This window comes from Alternaria postmessia, assembly GCF_024291825.1.
Source record: "Alternaria postmessia strain BMP 2775 chromosome Unknown scaffold_37, whole genome shotgun sequence".
NCBI lineage: Eukaryota > Fungi > Ascomycota > Dothideomycetes > Pleosporales > Pleosporaceae > Alternaria > Alternaria postmessia.
In genome coordinates this window covers 208,748-231,044 of record NW_026260110.1, presented here as the reverse complement: position 1 = coordinate 231,044, position 22,297 = coordinate 208,748, and the positions used below count along the sequence as shown (strand labels likewise).

General features: G+C 50.9%; 8 protein-coding genes across 8 annotated transcripts; 2 read left to right on the top strand and 6 right to left on the bottom strand.

Annotated features, from left to right (window-relative positions):
- Positions 1 to 793: 793 nt before the first annotated feature.
- Positions 794 to 2,486, bottom strand: J4E82_006419 (uncharacterized protein; the record flags this gene model as incomplete). Its single annotated transcript, XM_051732676.1, has 3 exons — positions 794 to 1,828; positions 1,883 to 2,248; positions 2,298 to 2,486. 3 exons carry the CDS (start codon positions 2,484 to 2,486, stop codon positions 794 to 796), a joined length of 1,590 nt encoding a protein of 529 aa, XP_051587626.1.
- Positions 2,487 to 3,976: 1,490 nt separating this feature from the next.
- On the bottom strand, positions 3,977 to 5,062 carry J4E82_006418 (uncharacterized protein; the record flags this gene model as incomplete). Its single annotated transcript, XM_051732675.1, has 3 exons — positions 3,977 to 4,085; positions 4,175 to 4,820; positions 5,056 to 5,062. The coding sequence occupies 3 exons, from the start codon at positions 5,060 to 5,062 to the stop codon at positions 3,977 to 3,979; spliced, it is 762 nt and encodes a 253-aa protein (XP_051587625.1).
- A 2,040-nt stretch (positions 5,063 to 7,102) lies between these two features.
- Positions 7,103 to 7,891, bottom strand: J4E82_006417 (uncharacterized protein; the record flags this gene model as incomplete). The annotated part of the gene is made up of 1 exon (XM_051732674.1): positions 7,103 to 7,891. The coding sequence occupies one exon, from the start codon at positions 7,889 to 7,891 to the stop codon at positions 7,103 to 7,105; it is 789 nt and encodes a 262-aa protein (XP_051587624.1).
- Positions 7,892 to 9,759: 1,868 nt separating this feature from the next.
- On the bottom strand, positions 9,760 to 13,867 carry J4E82_006416 (uncharacterized protein; the record flags this gene model as incomplete). The annotated part of the gene is made up of 11 exons (XM_051732673.1): positions 9,760 to 10,384; positions 10,440 to 10,931; positions 11,550 to 11,702; positions 11,764 to 11,842; positions 11,902 to 12,572; positions 12,622 to 12,754; positions 12,802 to 12,894; positions 12,946 to 13,042; positions 13,094 to 13,227; positions 13,289 to 13,373; positions 13,424 to 13,867. 11 exons carry the CDS (start codon positions 13,865 to 13,867, stop codon positions 9,760 to 9,762), a joined length of 3,006 nt encoding a protein of 1,001 aa, XP_051587623.1.
- A 1,034-nt stretch (positions 13,868 to 14,901) lies between these two features.
- Positions 14,902 to 15,979, bottom strand: J4E82_006415 (uncharacterized protein; the record flags this gene model as incomplete). The annotated part of the gene is made up of 2 exons (XM_051732672.1): positions 14,902 to 15,662; positions 15,712 to 15,979. The coding sequence occupies 2 exons, from the start codon at positions 15,977 to 15,979 to the stop codon at positions 14,902 to 14,904; spliced, it is 1,029 nt and encodes a 342-aa protein (XP_051587622.1).
- Positions 15,980 to 16,473: 494 nt separating this feature from the next.
- On the top strand, positions 16,474 to 17,361 carry J4E82_006414 (uncharacterized protein; the record flags this gene model as incomplete). Its single annotated transcript, XM_051732671.1, has 1 exon — positions 16,474 to 17,361. One exon carries the CDS (start codon positions 16,474 to 16,476, stop codon positions 17,359 to 17,361), a length of 888 nt encoding a protein of 295 aa, XP_051587621.1.
- A 740-nt stretch (positions 17,362 to 18,101) lies between these two features.
- J4E82_006413 (uncharacterized protein) lies at positions 18,102 to 19,634 on the top strand (the record flags this gene model as incomplete). Its single annotated transcript, XM_051732670.1, has 1 exon — positions 18,102 to 19,634. The coding sequence occupies one exon, from the start codon at positions 18,102 to 18,104 to the stop codon at positions 19,632 to 19,634; it is 1,533 nt and encodes a 510-aa protein (XP_051587620.1).
- Positions 19,635 to 19,915: 281 nt separating this feature from the next.
- J4E82_006412 (uncharacterized protein) lies at positions 19,916 to 21,268 on the bottom strand (the record flags this gene model as incomplete). Its single annotated transcript, XM_051732669.1, has 2 exons — positions 19,916 to 21,094; positions 21,143 to 21,268. 2 exons carry the CDS (start codon positions 21,266 to 21,268, stop codon positions 19,916 to 19,918), a joined length of 1,305 nt encoding a protein of 434 aa, XP_051587619.1.
- Positions 21,269 to 22,297: the final 1,029 nt, after the last annotated feature.

The window sequence follows — 22,297 nt, the reverse complement described above, 5'->3', positions numbered from 1 at the left end:
AGTCCTTCTGCACTTCTCGGGCAGTGACCAAATGCGCTGCGAAGTTGTCGTCTTCAGCAAACAAATTAACGAAATTTCCATACTGACTATCCTCGGAATCTGATTTGTACGTCATACTGTAGACATTGCTGCCGGATGGAGTAAAAGCATCCCCCACATCTGCACTCAACGTAACCGTATATTTCTTGATAGGTGGTGAGCATGAACGTACAACATAAGCTCGTAAGTATGAGCACCATCGGCATTCGCTGTCTGTCTTCGCTTGTAGGTCCTCCTTAACGATCTAAATCAGCCCTTGCGTTAGCGTACGTCTGGACAGTGTACCTGACGTTTTATAGACGCAGAGAAAAGGTACTGCGACAAGATACTGACATCATATTCCAATTTCACCTTTTCACGGCGACCCAGTCTCTCAAAAGTCTCCGTATCAAAGACGTTGATCCAGCAGAACTCGCAGACCATCGCTTGCACACGCTCGAGCGGCTCTGGTACGCGCATCATCATGGCACTCATTATCGCAAGGCGATCCGGTTCAGAAGCGATATTAGCAGTTTGTTGTGATCGGATATGTTTGGATGAGCAAGGTGGGGTGGGCTGAACAGGAAGGTTGAACCATTTTGAAGCCTGAGGTTGCGGGCGCGCCTGAAGAACCTTGTCAAGTTTGCGTATGACAAGGTGGCATCGATTTACGTTGTACACATCAGGATAAGAAATCTGCGCCCACGATTTCGCGAGCTTTGAACACATGAATATCTGGTTACTTGGTATGCATTAGAGATATACTACCAAGCTTTTATACGACCTGGCCATAAGGCGCTGTCCCGTCGAGTTTGAAGTATCCCGGCTGCAGCTTTTGGAATATACCCGCAGGGTCGTATTTTCTCGACACCTTGTTCAGCTTGGCTTTATTTTCCAAGCCATACCCTGAAATGACTGGCTGGTAAGGGCTACTATACGGCATGTACATATAGTCATTGTATGCACCAAGTTCTTTTGCCATAGCAACCGATGCACTTAGGAAATCTTGTGCCGCTTTCAAGACGACCTTGTCGTCCTTCTCGTCAGTCCATGAGAGGTAAAAGAGAGCATGAAATAGAGGACCATTTTCGGGATGGAGGCCAAGAGCATTGCCGCCCTTCTTCTGCATAGCCTTGAGGGCGGGCTTGCTGAACGCTTGGAACGAGACGCTGGGCGCACCAACAGGAATATTCGGCGCAATCTCGAAGAGATGGTCAGTCATGCGCTTCATCAAATCTGTGTTCAGCTTGAAAGACTGAGACCACATAGTCGTCCGGAAGCCGTCTGGCATGCTTTGGCTCAGCCCGGATGTCGTATCAGCGAGGCTGCAGTTGCGTGTGCTGTCTGTGAGTGGAGGAAGCGAGAGATACTCCTTCAGTATAGCGGGTGGGTTCACTGGGTCGATCGGGTCAAAGTACTCATACTCAGTGGATGCGATCTTAACACCACGAGAGTATGCGACGGCAACGAAATGCGCAAGTTTGGTGTCGGTCTCAGCAGCCTCCACCGCATTCCCAAATGCGTCGAATAGGGCGGGTGCGTAGGTCGCATTGTACTGGCGTTTGCTCGCAAACATAAGGCCTTGAGGCAGGGTCTCGTAGTTGAAGGTCGTAATGATGCCGAAGTTGTTGCCTCCGCCGCGAAGAGCCCAGTAAAGGTCTGGAAAGGTCTCTTGGCTCACTTTGAGGATGATACCTGACGCGGTAACAAGTTCGAACGAGGCAATGTTATCACACGCCAGGCCATACTCGTTGGTATGGTGGCTGATACCTCCGCCAAGTGTAAGACCGCCTACTCCGACATATGCCGCCTATCCAGCATCAGTTGTGAACACGAAACATACGTAGGTCAATATCCAACTTACTCGTCCGCCAACAATGGCAAGATTGTACGGTGTCAGGTAATCATAAACCTCCTTCCACCGGTTGCCAGGGCCTACAGCAACAGATGTCTTATCTGCAGAGAGCTTTTTCTGGTTCATATTAACCATATCGACAGTGATGTCACCCTCGATGCTAGAAGCACCAGGAAAGGCTGCATGACCTCCGCTCTTGATGGCAAAAGGGCATTGTGTAAGACGTGCGATTAGGACTAGGCTCGAGACTTCAAGAGCGGCGGTTGGCGAGAACGTGCAGTAGGGCTCCACCTCGAGTTGCTGTATCGACCAGTACGTTGTCGGAGCAGTGTCAGACGTCTCAGTAGCTCCAAAGACGAGCTTGAGAGAGTTGCACTTTCTGATATTCAGCCAGCCGTGTACAAAACAAGGAGTGTGACCTTACGGCTATCGAACAGCCCTTGGATGAAGATCTCACCACAAGGCCAGCTAGCTCGGGTATGGCGGATACATTGACACCGTTGTTCATAAGGGCCTCCGTCACATTGAAGTCGGCTGGCTCGAAGACATCCTGAGTTGATGCTCTCGCAGCTACGGCAAGAGCGCCAAGGGATAACTTTTGGATAAATCTCATGGCAACGGAAGTCGACAACCGTCAGCGCGCAGGATTTGGAGTGGAAATCATGCGGTCCAAACGCGAAGAGGCAGGCCTCAACTGCAGAAGACAATCCTTTTGTAGAAGCGATCAAACCCGCGGAGCTTTCACGCGAGCAGTGGAGTCAGCACTTGCAGGGCTAGAAACGCCATGGCGAGTTAACCGACTGTTGCTGCTGCGGTTGGAATGCAGATGTTGGTCGACCGGGCGTGCTTTCCTGTGTCTACTAAACCGTTCATAGCGCGTGTAAGATTATATGAGCTGTCCAATCGCGCGTTACTAGATTGTTACCTGCATGGGTAACAAGGGCTGCAGGACGCAGACCGAGCTGCCGAAATGTGCAAGTGGCATAGATTTCTTTCCATGGATTGCATTCCTGGCTAAACATGTTGAACCCGATCGATGTCGCAACAAGCACGAAGAACGCGAGGAACGCAAGTTTGTCTGCATCTTGTCGCCCCACGATTCAGTTAACACAGAGGCACTGCAGAAACTGACACATCTTATGCCCTTTGAAGAGGGAGGTATGTTATGGATAGAGCCGATCGAGAAAGAGGAGATTCTGGTCGCGACCACTCTCTCTCACCGGCGCCGTCTTGGCTGCGGCGCTGTTTGCGGGCGAACCCGCCCGCCGGTTCCTCTCTGATCTTCCCCTCCCCATTAGCACAAGTTTCTCATACATACAATATTCGCTCCATGCCGTCGCATCGATAAATGGCATCCGAAGAAACGACTAGCAAGCACAGGCAGGTGCAAGGCTTGCCGTGTTATCCTGGGCGACAATCTCGGGGAAGCTTCGCGCTGATGAGCCTCTCGATCACCTCAACCCTGCAACTGCAGAACGCGTCCACTCAAGCGCGATGTGGCGCGTAACGAAAGGTCGAGCAGACGCGTCTATTCAACTGACTTTGATCAAACAAGCAAAGGGATGAAGTTGTAGATCATAGCCTAGCATGCTGGCACGCCGCGATCTGCTGTATCACTAACATGTTCAAGTTACCTCGATGTGGCCGCACGAACTATTCTACGCATTCATTTGCATGAGCGTCTTACCATCGCTGGAATATGATGTGTTGGGGCGGTAAATCCACTAGAAAATCAGCAGAAGAGACGAATCGGGTGAACATAGAATATGAAGATTGGTCAAAGACACTGACTTAATAGCGCCGAGGTAATTGTGAATGCAATCACGACATCGGCAGTCAAGCCAGGCCACTATCCGCTCTGAAGTCCAGTACTATCCCCGTTGTGCGACTCAATGACTACAGAGAAGCTGAACAGAGCTATAAGTGTGCTCTTGTCGGAACTATGCTCTCATCTCTCATCCTATCTTCTCCATATACCTTCACCGAAACGTGCAGGATCCCTCAACATGTGTTCCAGCATTATCCCTCCTCCATGGCTGCGTCACACCTTCACACTTACTACATCTCAGATCCACATCCAGACAATCGACAAAGTCATGCGACTCAATTCCACATCTCCAACAATATACTCTCACCCCAATCGGCGGCGCCGGCGTCGGCCAATTCATCAAACCCTGCACCACAGACTCTGCCGACTTGCAACTCGACTGCCCTGTCTGTCCTGGCTTCGCGACCTTGTTTACCGGGCATGAGTATATTTCGAAACGAATGGCTGAAAGGGTGGCGATAATGGTAGCGTACATGGCAGCATTGCCACTATTCTGAGGGTGGTGGACAGGAATCTTGAACTGCTGGAGGAGGTACGTGAACGATGCATCTGCGTGGCGCGTTATCTTTGCTTGCTGAGGTATAACTTGCGCGTCTAGAGTTGCTATCGTAGTAACTATACTAGAAGGATCGAAGTCAAAAGCTGTCTTTCGCATCTTGCTTATACTGTCATTGGCGCCGAAGGACATGTACACGATCGGTCGGAAGCCGGATGCTGCTTTCTTCTCATTCATGGGCTGATGCCAGATCTGTTGGAGGAGGTTGAGAGCTTCTTCGTGGGACACATAAACTGTCGTACCGAAGTGGAAAGGGTCTAGACCAGTGGGTGTAGAGTCGAGGTGCGCAGTGGAGCGGATGACAAGGTGAAGAGACCATACTTGGCGGAGTAGATCTTCGGCATGTGGGCCAGCTATGGGTTGCCCCTGGTTGGTGTTGGCTCTATCGTAGGTGGTGATTCCAAGCTCAGTGAGGCGGTGCGGTGGGGTTGCGGACCATTTTCGGTGGAGGGTAACCAGAACGGCGTCCCGAAGGAGGCCGGTATTGGACCTTTGGAGGTATTTGTGAAGGACATCTCGGTCTGGGCTTTTGGAAAGGACGTTACGCAGTGATTCCAGCTTTCCTGGCGTGAATACGGACATGATTCCCAGCTGCTTGATAGAGATGGACAGGAGCAGAAAAATGACAAAATAGTTGTGAGACTAGACCTAGACCAACTAGAGCGGAGTCCAAGAAGAGACTTACGATTGTAGCAGTGAAGGTGAAGGTGAAAGTGAACTTAACTTACATCTCTCAGTTCCATCTCCTGCCGCTTATCATGGTATTGATTTTGCGATGCTTCCAATGTAAGCAATGACCTCCCATATCTGTATCAGGCTCAGATTTTAAGTCTGTTCTGCAGTTGGAAGCGACAGCACACATCGAGGCTGTGACATACATGTCTAGCATGATGTATCTGTATATTCCTAAGTCTGTGAGTTTCGACGACTTTGAAAAACTCGTTCAGTCAAACGGCCACCATCAGCTTTTGAGATATCAATGGCTGAGACTTGGTTAGAGAACCAGGGTCCTTTTTCCAATAGAAATCTCGTTCGTCTGCTATCCTCATGCAGAGGAAGGGCGAGCTCGGTTGCATGCTAGCGCAGTCGCTAAACGTACATAGTCCTAGGCCTCCCTAGATGCACCAGGTGGCCTTATCACCCCACCACTCTCGTCATTGCTTCAATGACATACCGTATCTACCTCAAAGCCGCAAAGGTTCAAAGAGAGTCAAGATCACGTCATCTCGGGTGCCTGGGTGTCAAAGCGACGCCAACAAAGTATTGGTAAGCTATCATCGGATAGAGGCAGTGTCTACACCCTGATTGGTACTGAACTACCTATGTAGCCTCACTACAATGACAAAAAATCCTCTCCGCGCGTTGAAGAAGCTTCTTCGTACTAAGATGCTACGGCCCAAACGCCGAACCCTAACTGACCTTCCGGTCGAGCTGATTGAGTTGATCGGAATGAAGCTCCTCGATCATCCGACTTATGAGCGACTAGCCATACCACAATCGACGCCGGAAGGGCGGCAGGCAATTTACCACACTCGTTCATCATGTCGATCTCTTTATAACGCCTTCATGAACATCTTCATAGGGATCGTCCAAGACATGCCATATCGTTGCACAGAAGAGGGTTTCCGCACTTTGCTCCGGCTGTTACAAGTTCCCGATGTGTCAAAGAATATTAGACAACTCACTATTGGCGGAGCGCATATACTCAATTTGGAAGAGGAAGAGAAACAAGCGGCCTGGATAGGACAGGACTTGACGGATACTCTCAGGACGATACTGAATGTTTTACCTCACTTGGCCAGTATCAGATGTGTTCCAATGAATACGTACATGTTCGAGAAAAAAGACGTCGAGGAAGGTGGCATCGTACTTGACAACGATGTGGAGAATAACTTCCATACCTCAATGGCGATCTTGACAGTATGTTCAACTATTACAATAGGTGGTCTGGAAGGACACTGATGAGTAAGTGTAGCGCATTCAGAACGCATTAAGGATGACTGTTCACGCAGCTGCCGTTACTTCTTTCACGTTAAGATGCAACTATGCCCACAACGTTGAGTTGGAAGGAGCAATGTCTGATACAAAATGCAGCCGTGTAACTATTTTGCCTCTCTTTGAAAACCCCCACTATGGTCTCCAGCACCTTACAGTCGATTTGGAATGTCTCCAGACATTCGGCGTCAACGCGAATGGTCACATATCACTTCCCGGCCTCGAAACCTTGACGATTATCTTGACACGGTCCGAGATTGACAATGAAGAAATGGTGGGATTAGATATCCTGGCCAGTACGCAACCTCAACAACTCATACTCACTGGTCGTGGAGGCATCTCTTTGAGTCAACTTTATTCCCTCATTTCCCCATTCACTACTCGGCATCGCCCACCATCCCACCTAGTCTTACGCGAGACGGCCATAAGACTGGAACATCGTCACCATGACCCCAATCCGCCCCATCCGATCGGGGTTTGGCATACCTTCCGGATCAGTATCTTGGAGATCCAAGACGTAACATGGAACCGATATTTCAGCACATCTTCTAGGCGAAAGAGCCAGGGATGGTGTGAGACAGGTTGGGATCTGTTCCCTTATCTTTGCGAACTGTCGGACGCTGTGCGTGTACGTATATCGCTGGGCGGATCCAAGAAGGAATTTCTCCAGAGACCTGACGGGGCTCTGAGAATTGAGGGTTGTAGCGATTCCGACGAGGCCGACGAGGATGAAGGCACAGGGATCGATCAGGTTGTTGGGTGTAACAGCAACACATAGTTATTGGCGTGGGTTCAACACGAAGTGGAGTCGTACGATCTGGATCTCCCTCCAAAATTGACAATGACTTTTTCAGCCACCACCAGGTTTCTTCTTCAGCGCTCCTCCGAGAATACTTGGATCAAGCATCTTGGCTTCCGGCACGTCAACACCGCATCGCACCCACATGCTGCTCCAAAGCGCGCCGACGGCTCTCTCCTCGGGCATGAAAACGACTGTGTTCACGTATGATCGCGTTGTGTTGTAACAATCTGGCATGTTGAACAGTTGCGCTTCACAGTTGTCGCCCTTGTTCGAATAGAACACGCCGCATCGCGCTTCGCTTGGAAGAGTGATGCAAGTACCGTTCTTCCATTTCTCGAGGGGTGGCGGAAAATATGTCTTCTGTAGGAGTTCGCCGCGACAGTGCTTAGGCCCACCTGCACCCGCGTATGTGAGGGCAAGGATCGGTATTTGAGGAGTGGTCGGTGGTCGAGGCACCGGCGCGGCAGATGGTGTAGGCGTAGCTATTGGTCCCAAGACGCCTTCAGCGCTCCAACTGGCACTCGTCTGCGGTTCCGGGGTGAAGCCAATCAATCCTTCCTGGGTTTCGGTCATTGTTGTGGGTACTAGCGTCGCTCCGGATACGATGGTACTGCCATTGTACACATCACCGCGATCGAAGTCTGTGCCGTTCAACAGCGCTTTTGCCGCAACAACGTCATCCCCATCTCCAACTCTTGCAGCTTGCGCGAAATTGATCTGTATGATTTGTGGCGTTGGTCCGCGTACTTCGATGGCGGTCGCTAGCGAGATTGCGATGAAGAGGAGGAGTGATACAGACGACGCGACGAGAACCATACGTCGCGATATGGACGACATTGCGATAGCATTGGATTAGATTCGAAAGACTGAGGAGTTTGGGGAAAGACGCGACAAAGTTGAGGTGCGCAGACAACGCCAAGACGTCATCGGGGGCTCCTGCACTACGCGTTTCATCCCCACGTCCTCCCCAAACACCGTCGCAAAATAGCTATTAGCACATGTCTGACGGCCTGCTAGGTAGAAGAAGAGCAGAGTGTGGTTGTTATGTATCATCTTCTTGGATCCTGCATGACCCAAGCCTCCTCATCCGACAACATTGCAGAAAACGAATATACCTTGACCCTCTCGTCTTCATCTCCATTGTCGCTGCCTTCCTCAATCCCAACCTTCTTTTCATCTGCTTGCGCCCTAGAGACATTCCTTACGAAAGCTTTGGCGATGTTGCTGTCTATTGATTTGTCGAGAGTAACTTGGTACGATCATAAGTGATCTCTTCATACCGCCATGAAGATCTGTCCATGTTCCACCAGGACACAAAAACCTTGCATTTCTTTTTCACAAGTTCCTGGATATGTGGGAACAGAACAGCCTTGTATCTCTCCATGGCAAATGAAGTTCGTACCTCGACGGAGAGGGTAATCGCGAGTCGTGATGCATGCTCCGTGGCCGCGAGATCACTAAGCCAACTGACTTGTTTCTCATAGTCATCCTTTGTTGCTTTGCTCTCAGCCTTTCTCTGCAGGATAACCGCTTGATGATAGTTGTTGGAGCTAAAGTAAGGTTCCATAGAGACACACACCGAGAGCGTTCGGAGGTGGTCGAGAGGTCGACAGGATGGATGAATTATCAAAGGGCCGCTGTAAAGTAGAGGAACAACATCATCGATATGACGAACGTTGTAACAGGCACATCGGTTAAAGACTTGTGCGATCTCCATAGCAAACTCATTTCCCATGTAATCTCCGATGAAGTAGTGTTGAAGCTCATTGTCAAGCCCGCGGGCCTGGCCACGACGGCCACCGAGTTCCACATGGAAGAAACACTCTCCACGACTATTCGCCGGCAAGCTTTTGTAACGTGGTAGAATGTGGGCCGTTGGAGCACCGCCGATAAGATGACAGTAAACCATGTCTCGCAGCTCGCGAGCCAGAATCTCGAAGATCTTCGTAGCGAACTTACTGTTCCACATGCGCGAGTAGTCATTGTATGCCTTTTCGAAGGCGCTGAAGGGAGATGTCGTATTAGTGAACAAACTGCTGTATTGGGGAGGCCCAGACTTACGTGTATAAGTTCCGCTTCTTGCGCTGAAGTGTGCTTCGTCTGGATTCAAGTTCTTTAATCTCGATATCGACAGTGGTTTCCCCTCGATGGCTGAATGAGCTTCTGATCAAGAAGACTATAGCTTTGACTTACATCTCACAATTATCCTGGATCTCTTGCTTGAGCCTACTGGATTGTCAGACACTGGAACACAGCTTGTACGTACTATTGACGTTTTCTTACAGTGCCATTGTTTGGATTTTGGCTACGAGTTGATTCTTGGGAGCCATTTTCGTGCCCATTGCGTTGTTTAGATATTGGTGTAATGCGTTGAAGAGCGAAAGGAATTTCAATCTTTGATCTGAGAGATGAAGTTGATGGCATTATGTAGTGCACTTACGCTCAAAAGGCAAATTGAGAAAGCCGCAAGCTAGGCACGCTCACGTGTACTAAGATCTAGGCAAACCCCAAGCTTGGCAGTCATGCCTTTCTTCGTGAAAGGCACGGGATCATAATGAATGGGAATTTTATGAAATCATTTACGCCATGAAAAAGTGATAGATGTCAAGAAGAACACAGCGACTATGAGCAATCTTGGAGAGCTGCAAAAGCAAAAGCGATTGAACGGATAAGATATATGCTAGTCAAGACTCATCTGTACCTCTTCAAGCATCTCCGACCTCAGCCTTCTCTTTAGCTTTGTCTTGCGGCACCTTGACAACAATCTTACCCCTCGCCCTCCCCGTCTTCAACTTCTCAAAGGCTTTCGGCGCATCTTCCCAATCAAACACTGTATCAACAATACCCTTCAACTTACCCTCCTTCATCCACTCGCCAAGCTGCCTCAGCGCATCCGCCGACGGCTTCGCCATCAGCATCTGATAGCTATTCTTTCCACCGCCCAGAAAACCTGGTAGCAGCATATTCGAACCCACTGTCTTTATGCTATCCATGCTCAATGTTGATCCGATCTGGATGAACTTTCCGGCTGGCATAAGATAGGAAGATGCAGATTTGTAGAGGTTAGATGGCGTGCCGATGTTATCGACTACAAGGGTAAAAACCTGACCCTTGGAAGAAAGAGTATCAATGACATCAGAGGTTTTGTAATCGATGACTTCGTCTGCGCCCAGACTTTTGCAGAGGTCGACGTTGGGTGTTGAGCACGTCGTGGTAACGTGGCAACCAAGCGCTTTTGCGATCTGGATGCCATAAACACCAGTGCCGCCCGAGCCGCCGTTGATGAAGACTTTGTCGCCGCTCTTAACGTTTGGCGCGATGGCTTGATATCTGAAAATGATGTTAGTAGATCCTCCGGCTTCATTGACAACTCGCCCGGCCTTACTCGGTCAACCCCACGATCCCCACACCAGCCGCATCCTCTACCTTCACGCCCTCTGGTAATGTCGCCAACATATTTCTCTCCACAGCCACATACTGTGCCAAACTTCCTCCCGTCAGCGCACCGACTTTCGCGCCAAACACAAACTCGCCGATCTGGAATTCGTCGACCTTCTTTCCAACTTTGGCGACTTTGCCGCAAAAGTCCGCACCCGGGGTGATGTCAGAGCCTACAAGTCGCAGTGGCATCGGGCCTTCAGTCACCTTATGGTCGACGGGATTGATCGCCATGGCGTGAACTTGGATGAGAATCTGTTCATCGTGAAGCGTAGGTTGAGGTGCGGCGTCGTTGATCTGCAGGTTCTTCTCGATTCCGCCTTTTGTGCTATTATACTGCCAGGCCTTCATTGTGGATGCCATTTTGTTGCTCGAACTGAATGTGACTACTTGCGACAGTTTTCTGGTTGCTACGATGGGTTCAGCAGGGAGTGCGGTCCTTCTTATCTCGTAGCGTGGAAGTAGGTATGCGTCATGACGATTCGCTTTGAGCGGGGCATGCGCCACCGCCGTCTGTCAACACGATCTTGGGAGCCTTCTCGTCCATCGAAGGTTCATGCAAGCGACTCGCGTTATGGCGCAAGCTGAACTCGCGTAGGGAGGTCTTCACACTGTTAAAGCGGGTTAGGTAGGCAAGGCTGCTCGCCCAGCGGGCCGTCTTACTTGCGCCGCCTGATCGATAGGGCGAACCCACGTTGCTGTCTAACGCGATCAGGCGTATTCTGCGCAACGACCGCCAGGGGCTAACATGACAGTACAAAGCCACCTACTCGCGAGGCAAAGTGGTCTCCCCACGCCTAGTCCACTCAGCAGCTGTAAATGCTTAGCAGCCCGCGTCGGCGCCAGCCTATCCTCATGTTGTACTTAGTGTTGCACCAACTATAAATGTCGTCGGCGAGGAGACGGATCCTCCAGAAGTTTATTGTAACGATAACAACAGAAGAAGTATAGTGCATTGTAGCATGGACGAGTTGTTTATTCATACGAAAACATTCCTCCATCAGTTGGTCCTGAACGTCCTCACACACGCCCAGCCACCCTGTGTCAAGCCTCTTACGCGTATGTAACGAACATCTGTTCGAAGCCAGTGACATTCCACGTCCCAGTGAGGGTGTTGAGCGTCAAATTTGTTGGGGTGGTGGCTCCGCGTTGAAGCGCGCCACTCTCAACATGACCGCCAGTAGCGACGACAGTTCCGTTGGTCCTTTCCCTGAATGTGGGTATACGATATCAGTAAACGTCTCACATGAAGTTCGGACGTGAACACTTACAGGTGGTTGGCACCGGCTTTGACCGTGAAGTTTGCAAGGCTGATGTCGAAAGGATTTCGTGATGCCACAGATGGAGAGCCTGTATAAGGTCAGCATACAAGATGAATCATTGAACAAGCGTACGATGCAGCAACCTACCATAGTACTGCGCGTTGAGCTCCTCAGGTGAGATGAATAGCTCGTAGTATCCTCTGTAGTAACCCTCGGTCCACTGAAGCTCGCGGTTGTCGCGCACGAGGGCAGCGGAACGATCGCTCGAGTTTGCAATAGATCTACCAGCGCCATAACCACTGGAAGAAACGGCCGTGCCGGCGAATTCGACACCAATAGCACCAGCACCCGTAGATTGGTCGTACGGAGTCTCGTCAAGCCAAACAAGATCAGACACCCAGTTGGCATGAGAATCACCAGCCAAGAAGGCGGTGTTCGGAATCTCGTTGCTGTAAAGATGATGAAGGGTACGGTTGCGGTTTGCAGTGTATCCGTCCCACTGATCAGCGTTCAGCTCTTCGTCGTACACGGCGCTATTGTTCATCCGCGAGAAGATGATTTGATTTCCGACGATCCTCCAAGTAGCCCCTCGCTCATGCGATTTGGAAAGCTGGTTGTAGAACCAGTTTTCTTGAAGGCTACCCATCAGCGAGCGGCCAGCATCATCTTTGAGATCCGCAATGTAGTCGTCGTTCCAGTTGAGAGTCGTGATGGATCGGTCGTAGTTGCGTGTGTCGAGCATGATCAGGTCAAAAAGTTTACCCATCTTAAAATTACGCCAGATGCGCAGGTTGTCGTCCATGTCAACCTGGCGAATACTGTGTCGATCATTAGTGGGATCGAGAGTGGGAACAATAAGGTACGTACGGCATCCACTCGAAGTATGCTCTGACGGCATTCATCTTTCTTGAGTCAACACTCACGCCTCCGAACTTTCGGAAGCTCTGCTCGGTGTTGTTCATGTTGCTGAAACCATCGCGATATCCATTGTTTGCGACCTCTGTCAATGCGTTAGTCGATTGTAGTTCATCAATAATTTCCACGAACCATGATCATCCCAAGTTGGAATCCATGCAAAGTTTTGGTGTGCAAGAAGCAGGTCGTCATCGGTACGGTACTGGCCGATTCTTGTTCGGTAGTCTACGAAACGGATTAGTAACGACCACATTCAAAGAGTGGTTTCACACGAACCATATAGTGCGACAATCTCTCTTGATGGGTTCGTTGCTCGCGGATCCTGACCAAGTTTGCCTTTGGTGGACTCATAGATGTAGTCACCGAGATGAACCTATATATCTCGATCAGCAGAGCCGATAACGCTTTTATCAACCATACTTACGAAGTAATCTACCTGGTCTTTCCTGGCCGCGTTCCCGTACGCATTGAAGTATCCATTCTGCCAATTAGAGCAAGAGAAGATAGCAAGGCCAATCTTTGAAACATCATCGTCTTCGTGAGGACTAGTCTTAGTTCCTGAATGCGGGCGAATAAAGTCAGCATACGTCTCACACACAGTTCGTACAAGGAAACTTACTGCCGAGCGGACTTTTGTTGGAGCTACCACAAACATTAAACTGGTAGTAGTACTGCGTGAATGGCGAAAGATTCTTCGCTTCAATCTTTTTTAAGATCAGCTAGTCGCTCAATATTATCATTGCAGAAAGCTGACCTTGACAGTGAAGTCGATGTCGGAAGTGGTGTATGCCTGGCCTTGATCCGCGATGCTTGAGAAATTGCGATCCGTACCAACGCGATAGTCCACGCAAATAGGGTTTGGCGAGGCCTTGATGTACTTCTCCGTCTCGTGGTTGTAGAATGCTACATTACCCGTGACGGTTACATTCGACCTATCGTTCTCAAGTGATGGTGCGATGCGTGTCCAGAGAATGACCGAGTCCGGGTAAGGATCTCCAGAAGCGACGCCGTGCGTGAAGCTCAGCTGGGCAGGATCCCAGGGAGTTGCCCGTTTCACAAGGCTCCTCTTTGCGACCTTTGGCACGTCTATGCCAAGACCCTCATGCCGGCGAGAAGGCGAGTGGTAGTTCAAGTTGCCATCAAAGGATGCACACACGAGCGAGGCTAGAGGCGCCGCTGCAAGAAGAATTGAAAGCATCGTGAAGGCTGAAAAAGCTTCAGTGGTTCTCCTCCGGTCCTCCAAAGTCTCAAGACCGGAAAGCTTAAATACTTCTATACATACTTTGACATGCCGTCCTCCATGCACGACTCTACCCTCTTTGCACCAAGCAGGCCGCCAACATTACCGCATCGCGCATTCAGCACGACACTGACAGTAGCTATGGCCAATCGCAGAAGGTGCATTGTAAGTGTGGAAAAACGTGCCTGTTGATCGTCAACGGCGACATATGCAAGATGCGCATGTGCGAAGAGGTAGAGATGAGATTGGCCGAGCGCTACTGCATCCCGTCTGTCAGTCTAGCCGATTGTGGGGGTACGCAGTTCGTCTGAACCTCGTCGATGCTGGTGCAAGAAACATAGCGTGAGGAGTCGACCCAACTATGTAGAACTGAGATGGCTAGTTCAGTTCGATGACAGGAGAGACAGTGCTTGACTTCCAAGGCTTCCAGCTCCTGACCTCTCAGATGGCCGCGGACCTTGACAGCGCTAACATATTAGCGCCGTCCGCACCACCCATCATCCGCCCCTTCAACATCCACTACTCCCTAATTCGCAGCGGGATTGAGGTCGTTCTCTGTGTTCTCTCAAACTCTAGCTGCTGTGTATATGGCTCACAGTGCAAACACACCTTTGCATCAAAATTTGTATCATACGCTGGGGTGATACGGCCTTTCCACACATCCGACCAATCATTTTATCGTTAGCACTTCATCCAATGCAACCGTTCTCATCATATCCACGTTCCGGCGCTCGGACTCTCATTCGCTCTCTTTACATCGTGGTATATCTAGCGTCGTTCTGTTCAAAGGTACATTATCAAAGCAAACAACAAGCCAAATGCTGACAGCAAGGCCTACAATGCGACTCATCTTTACTAATTTTAATTTTCTTCACTAGGAGCTCTTGTAGGCTGCAAGATCAGGCATATTATTCTTATATTCATTCAGTTTTTCCCTTGTATGCGGCAGGAAGACTACGTGCCCGCGACCATCACTATGGGGCGCGAACAATCTACTCAACCTTGTACACAAGCTTTACGCCTGATACCTTGTTATCCTTCAAGTCTTGCAAGCCCTGTGGAACACCGGCCAGTCCATTTCTGATCTCAGCCGGGTGAGTCTTGATCTTGCCACTGTTGAGCCACTCCTCAGCCTGCTTCCAGAACTTGGCACCAAACTCGTAATCTTCCTGACTGGCGCCGACGTTTTCATTGAACTTCTCACCGAGCGCGGTGTAGGCAAAGGTGAATTTGGTCTTGACGTCACTTCTCGGGTAGTTCTTGACTGGCAGAAGAGCAGACATGTGACCACCGCTGGAGCTGATGGCAGCAGCGGTGATGTCAAACGAGTTTCCTTCGGCAATGCAATCGAAAGCCAACTTCAGCTTGTCGTTGGTAGCTTTGCGGATCTGGGCGCCAACATCGGCATCCTTGTAGTTGAAGACCTGGTCGGCGCCGAGCTTGCGGAGCATGTCGAAGTTGTGCGGTGAGGATGTCGTGATAACCTCGCAGCCTGACGCCTTCGCGTACTGAATGGCGAGCGTTCCTGTCGCGGTGGAGCCGCCGTAGATGAGGACTGTGGTTGGTTCTTGCACCTTGGCGGGCGGCAGTGGCAGACCAAGCTCCTGGTACAAACCTTGAGCTACGGTTGTGATTCCTACACCCAAAGTCGATGCATCCTCGAAGGACATATTGTCGGGAATCTTGAGGTTGATTCCAGTCTTTGCCTTGATGTGTTCGGCGAAAGCGCCGTTGGAATGATCAGCAGGGTCACCTGAGGTACGTCAGTTACCACCTTCCAGAATGAACAATGCTGTCTGTACCTCCACGAACAAAACCAGCAATTCGGTCTCCAACCTTGTAGTTGGTCACAGCCTTGCCGACCTCCTCGACTATACCAGCATAGTCACACCCAGCAAGAGCGCCTGGCGCTGTCGACCACTCAATGCTCTTCCAGTCAGTTGGGTTCAAGGCTACGGCCTTGGTCTTGACAAGAAGCCAGTTGTCGGCAGGAAGCTTGGGCAGAGGGACGTCATTGCGCAGCTCAGAAACGCCTTTGGAGGCGCAAACGACTGCTTTTTGTGTAGACATGTTTCGTGAGGAGGGAATATGTGGAAGTCTGGTGTGTGGTTTTGTTCCTGACAGTAGGGGTATCGGGAACTTTGATGGCCTAAGGAGTCGATTGATATACATTCTGCTATGATGCAAGGCCTTGTAGTGGATTTGTAATGGGACCACTCTTAAGATCTACCGGGCGGGGCGGAGCATGTTCGGCGAAAGCTAGGGAGAGGGAGCATGCTTCGTACTCGGGGTGATAAGTAATTCGTGATCACTCATACTATGTTCGGAGCACTGGTGCAAGTGTAGCGTACTATGCATACTGTGAGAAGACCGTTGTAGTCTTTGCTTACTGCAATGTGATGTGATGCGGATGAAATGGTCCAAGCTCGGGCTTCGCGCTACGTAGGTAAGCTTTGGCGCAAGGGTCCAGCAGCGCGACGCATTTGACGCGTAGCTCTTCTGCTTCGACTCCACAGGCACGACCCCTCCAAGGCTTATTGGGCACGCAGTCTGTCATTACCGTCATGGACGACCTTCAACGGCCCCCAACGCCTGAGGACGAGGACATCAAGCTCAACTTCTTCCCCGATCCCCCGCCATTCTACAAGTACTTCACCACCGAGAACCTCGCCCGACTCAAAGACATTGAGAAGGAAGCCGCACCAGAAAATGACGACGCCCAACCCTCTACCTCCAAAGCCGCGACGAAGCTCTCTGCAGAACAAATTCTCGCTTTGCCGACCGAGCTCCGCTACCTGATACCACCCGAGCCACCTGCAGACGATGCCGAGTTCCACGTCTTCGGCGCAGTAGAAAGTGCCAAGGGCGCAAACAACTTGATGAAGAACATGGACTATATAGCCGACCAACTCAGGTTTCAGGATGTCTTTCACGACTGGACGTATGAGCAACTGTACCCCTCCCCCTCCACCGAACCCTCCGCCGATGACCCTTCCGCGCAACAGCCTACCACGAGCAACTCTGCGTCTCTCGACCGCCAGAACTACTTGTTCCGCTTCTTACGGAGCATATTGTTGAGCTACATCTCTCTCCTGGGTATCGTGGCTGCGAATCCAACCTCAGAGCAAAAGGAGCAGAAGCTCAAGGATATCATGACATTGGTAGCCAACATGCATGCGCTGATAAATGAGTACCGGCCGCATCAGGCAAGGCAGACGCTCATTGCCAAGATGGAGGAACAGGTGCGCAAGAAGAGGGAGGAGATTGAGAGCGTAAAGCGGATAGGAGAGAAGGTCAAGGAGGTCCTCGCTGGATTTGGTGGGGTGGACGGTGAGAATAAACCTAGCGATGGAGGTGAAGAAACTCTAGATGACGGGACAAGGGCGAGAGAGGAGGACAGGCAGCGTGTGCAGAGGGGGATGTGGGACGCTATTAACGAGGTCGTAGGATAAGAACCATGCGACCAGGCTCCGACACGGTCGGACAGCATCGTGACGACAATTAAGCTATTTCGATTTCAACTGTAAAAGTGGACGCATTGCCGACAATGAAGCTCGAAGCATCCGGTGCTTTCAAACACCACATACATCAGAAGGCTTACAATTTCGCAAACAACACATACATTCTAGAGACGAAGGCGCAGACAGTTTGTTGTAGGCAACTGCACTTGGCGAACGTCGGCACCAAGCAGCCGCACGATATCTAGAGTCTCGGCGTGGGCAGCATTGATCCAGGAACATGACGTCATGCGGCCTTTCCACTCGCCAGAAATCTACCTGCTTGATACTTTGGTTCTCATCAGCCACACCCAAAGCCACAATCCTTATTCTATTAGCTGTTCCTCCATAGTTCGTATCGTTGTTTCGGAAATTTCCGTTGGCGCGTCCCAGCTGGTAGTGCTTGTGACACGAACGTAAGCTTCAAGGGTTGGCACGCGCTCAGCCCCGGTGCGCAGACATCCAGGACTTGATAAAGAAGGCGACCACGGCTGACTGTTTGGGTTCAGCTCCTGACCGACTGTTCTCAGGCTGCGAACGCCGAGAAACAAGCAAGTGCGCGGCTGAAGAGGACCTCTACTTTGTAGATAAAATCGCATATATCTACATCTTCGACGCGTTTTATAGCCAGGTCATCTGCCATACTGAGAGACTTCGAGTTTCCGAGACTCTTCAAATTTGATCACGTCGTCACCATGCCATCCACAACCTCGACAAGGCCAACGAAACGCCTAGCCATCTTCTGCGACGGAACGTGGGTCGGCCGCGAAACCGAAGTCGAAGATGCACCACCAAGCAACATCCGACAACTCGCAAATATGGTCGGTGAAGTCAAATATGTCACCGACGACAAAACAGCCGCAAAGGTTCATCCCATCATACCTCACAATACAACGCCTAAAGGTTCTCCCCTGGACATCATCGCCGGTTACCAAGAAGGCGTCGGCCTGAACAAGACCTTTTTACAGTACATCTGGGACGGCGCAACTGCCTCCACCATCGGCGAAGAATGCATAGCCGCCTACCGCTTTATAGTGGAAAACTACACTCCGGATCACGAAATCTGGCTCTTCGGCTTCAGCCGCGGCGCCTTTACCGTCCGCTGTGTAGCCGGCATGATCAACAACTGTGGCATCATAAAACGGCTTCCGGAATACACAGATGTCGAAGTTCAAAGGCTCTGTCATGAGGTCTTCAGAACATACCGGAGTAACCTCCCCATTGACGCACCCAAGAGCGAAGAATGCCAGCGATGGAAGGGGCTTGATGATAAAGTCTGGCAAGTCAAACGGCCTATTCGTTTCATGGGTATCATCGATACCGTTGGTGCGCTGGGTATTCCGAGACTCAACGCGGGAATTGGGTTTGATTGGAGCCCATTTGAATTTTTCGACCAGACTGTCAGTAGCGTCGTGCAGCATGTCTACCATGCGCCTTGTTTGCACGATCGACTGTGGATCTTCCAGCCTTGTTTGGTCTATCCTAGTGAAGAGGGTGGCGACGGCGAGGAAAAGGCTGTGGTGAAGCAGAAATGGTTTCCAGGAACCCATTATGATGTCGGTCGTATGACTTTCCGCTTTGCACGCCAGAGCCCTGCAAATTGGATTGAAGATGCGTTGGGCTGGGCTACAGACCTGCTTTCACGGACAATTTATCCGAATGAGGTGCTTAGCGATGCGGTATTGAGGTGGCTGGTTCAGGGAGTACAGGAGGCTGACGACGATTCTGCGAATCCGTTGATGCCAAACACTGATCAACACGTCGAGAGCCTCAGTAGCAGACTCGGAGAATCTGCTGTGGCATCCTCAACAGCATCAGCTCCAACCGCTCGAACAGGAAGCGGCGACATCTACGGTGACGTTCTTGCTTACGCACCGGGCGGTAGGGTGTTCAGTGCTATAAAGCGTACTTCTCATTCCATCACTGGACTACTGAATGATTTTATCCCTCACCTTGGCGACAATATCCAGAGTTTGCTAGGGATCAAGGCGCTTGTCGGTATCTTGACTGCTACAGCTGATCGTCGTATACCAGGGACGGAAGCGGATATTTACCCTTACAAAGAGTCTGAGACTGTGGTCGTGCAAGGGAGGGAAGTGACGTTTTCAGTCGAAGAGTTGGCAAGATTGAATGAGAAGAACGAGAGAGGTATGTTACGGTATCCGAGTCAGACGCTAGAGGCTCATCAGCTTTGGAAACGTGTATTTGGGAAGAAAGAGACGCAGTGATGGGAACGACACGTGACAAGTTAGCTTCTTTTGCGTGAAGCTCACTGATAGTAAGAGTGTTCAGTTATTCTTGCAAATCTAAATCTGATCGATCCTACTTGCTCTTGTTCATCTCAAAAGCACCTTCATTCGCGAACGCCTTCTTGTCTACGACTTGATCCCTGGTAAACCATCTATTAGATTTCTTCTATACTCTAAAAGTACACATTCATCAGAACTAAAAGCGCTCCATCATTTCGAGCGTACGCCACATCCCCAATACGAAAATGCTTAGACAAGACTTACTTCTTGCCACGGCCTCCGAAGCCCCATCGGATCTGGTTAGCCCAGCGACCCTCAACACCGAGATCATCGGCGCATTGCCAGACAAAACCGGGGTTCTTCTGGAACATGCGGCCAATGAAGGCAACATCAAGATTGTCGTTCTCGAGGTACTCGTTGGCCTGCTTGCCGTCGGTGATGCTACCAACAGTACCAACGGCCATCTTGTCTCCAACCTTGTCCTTGACGGCCTTGGCGAAAGGCTCTTGGTATCCCGGGCCGGCATGGATGTGCTGCTTCTCGTGGAGACCTCCGGAAGAAACGTCGAGAAGGTCTACGCCCCTGTCGGCGAGGATCTCGGCAAGCTTGACGGTCTGGTCGACGGTCCAGCCCTCGATACCGGCTTCATCAAGCCAGTCTGTCGCGCTGATGCGGAGGACGAGAGGCATGCTGTCAGGGATGGTCTTACGTGCGAGGTCAACGACTTCGAGAGTGAGACGGGTGCGGTTCTCGAAGGATCCACCGTATTCGTCAGTACGCTTGTTCGATGCTGGTGACAGGAAGGAGTGGAGTAGGTAGCCGTGAGCGTTGTGGATCTCGATGGTGTCAAAACCGATCTTGAGGGCGCGCTTGGTAGCATCGACAAATGCTTGCTTGAAGGCCTCGATGTCCTGCTTGGTCATCTCCTTGGGTGTGCAGTGGTGGTCGTTGAATGCGATAGCTGAGGGAGCATAGACGTTGTCTGGCCAGCCGTTCATCTCCTTTGTAGCGATATCACCCTTGCTCAACCAAGGAGCGACGGTGCTGGCCTTTCGTCCAGCGTGTGCGAGCTGGATACCAATCTTCTGGCCTTGGGAGTGTGCGAACTCAACGACCCTGCGAAGAGGCTCCATTTGCGAGTCTTTCCAGAGACCGCAGTCCTCTGGGGTAATCCTTCCCTCGGCTTGTACCGCAGTAGCCTCAACGAATGTGAGGCCAGGACCGCGCTGGATGATGCCGCCCAAATGTGTGAGGTGCCAGTTGGTTTGGTGGCCATCTTCGGCAGAGTATTGGCAGAGAGGCGAAAGAGCAAGGCGGTTCTGAATCGTGAGGCCGCGAAGCTTGAGGGGTTGGAAGAGCTTGGGGATCTTGGAGCTGCCATCGAGCATGCCAAGGGCGGTTCCGGCGACGGGCTCCTGTGCGGGAGTGAAGTATGAGATCTAGATGGGTTAGCTGACAGAAAACAAGAAGTGGGAACGAATACATACACCAGCGGCAGCCTTGTTTCTCAGCTCGTCCTGCTTTGGGACTTGTTCGCTGTTCTTATCCTCGGGAATGTCCTTTGCAATCGCATGATGCGAATGCGGGTTCTGGCTATCGGCCTCAGCACCCATTATGGCGGTCGTAGGTGTATGAAATTGGATTTGTGAGGTATTGGGAGGGTGGTGTAGAAGGTTGGGGCGTCAATGGATATGTGCAGCGAAGAGTGGGTGGTCAATGGCATCTTTATACTTTTTCTCCCACTCTTCGAGAAAGTACCGACATGACGTGCATGTGTGAACATTGCTACCACTGAACCTCTGCCGCGGGGCATCTTTGGCGCCCCGCCTTCCTCGTTTGGGATGGTTCGACACCTAGCAACCCATGGATTCGTTAAAGCCGGATTTGTAAGAAGCACGCCTTCGCATTCACCGACATGTTGCATAGTCGAGTATGCTGGAAACCATGTTTGGAGGCGCACGTACCGGAGCGGTGGTTTACTGAACTACCTAGGCACGGTGGAGCCAGTAAGAGCTCTGCTGGGAAGCTTATACATGTGCTGACCGAGGTAGCCGAGTAACATAAGCAATGCTTCCCCATGATCTGCAGGCATCCGTCATACAGTACATGGCCTGATAAAGGTTTCGCTCCTACTTCGGACGTCCAATTCTCTGTTCTCTTCCAACACTTACTGAGCTTTGTGCAGCATGTCTCAGCAGCTTGACACGCGTTGCGATATCACAGCATATTACTAAGCGTCGGTTACTTGCCCATGCGACGCGTCAAACTCGGTCCAAGCAACGCCGCCGAACTTTACCGCTCCAAGCCATTAGTGCCGCAATCGATTCTGTCTCATGGACTTCCAAACACAGTATACCAAGTCTTTTACGCCGGTGTTGGCCCTGCTCTATATGCGACAAGCCTAGAACGCGAAGCTTCGTTGGTCGTATCAAGGTGGACAAACTTTCTTCCATGTGTACACGCTAGGTGGCACATAGCCGATATGACTTTAAGCACCTGTGCACACTAACAACGCGCGCGTCGTGCGTCATCAGAACTGGCCATCGCGTCTCGGAGGCCAATTGAGCGCATGATATTAAGGACATTCTCTCCTGGGTTCTAGGAACGCCTGTGCCTTTCTTCATTCTTCAAAATACATTAAA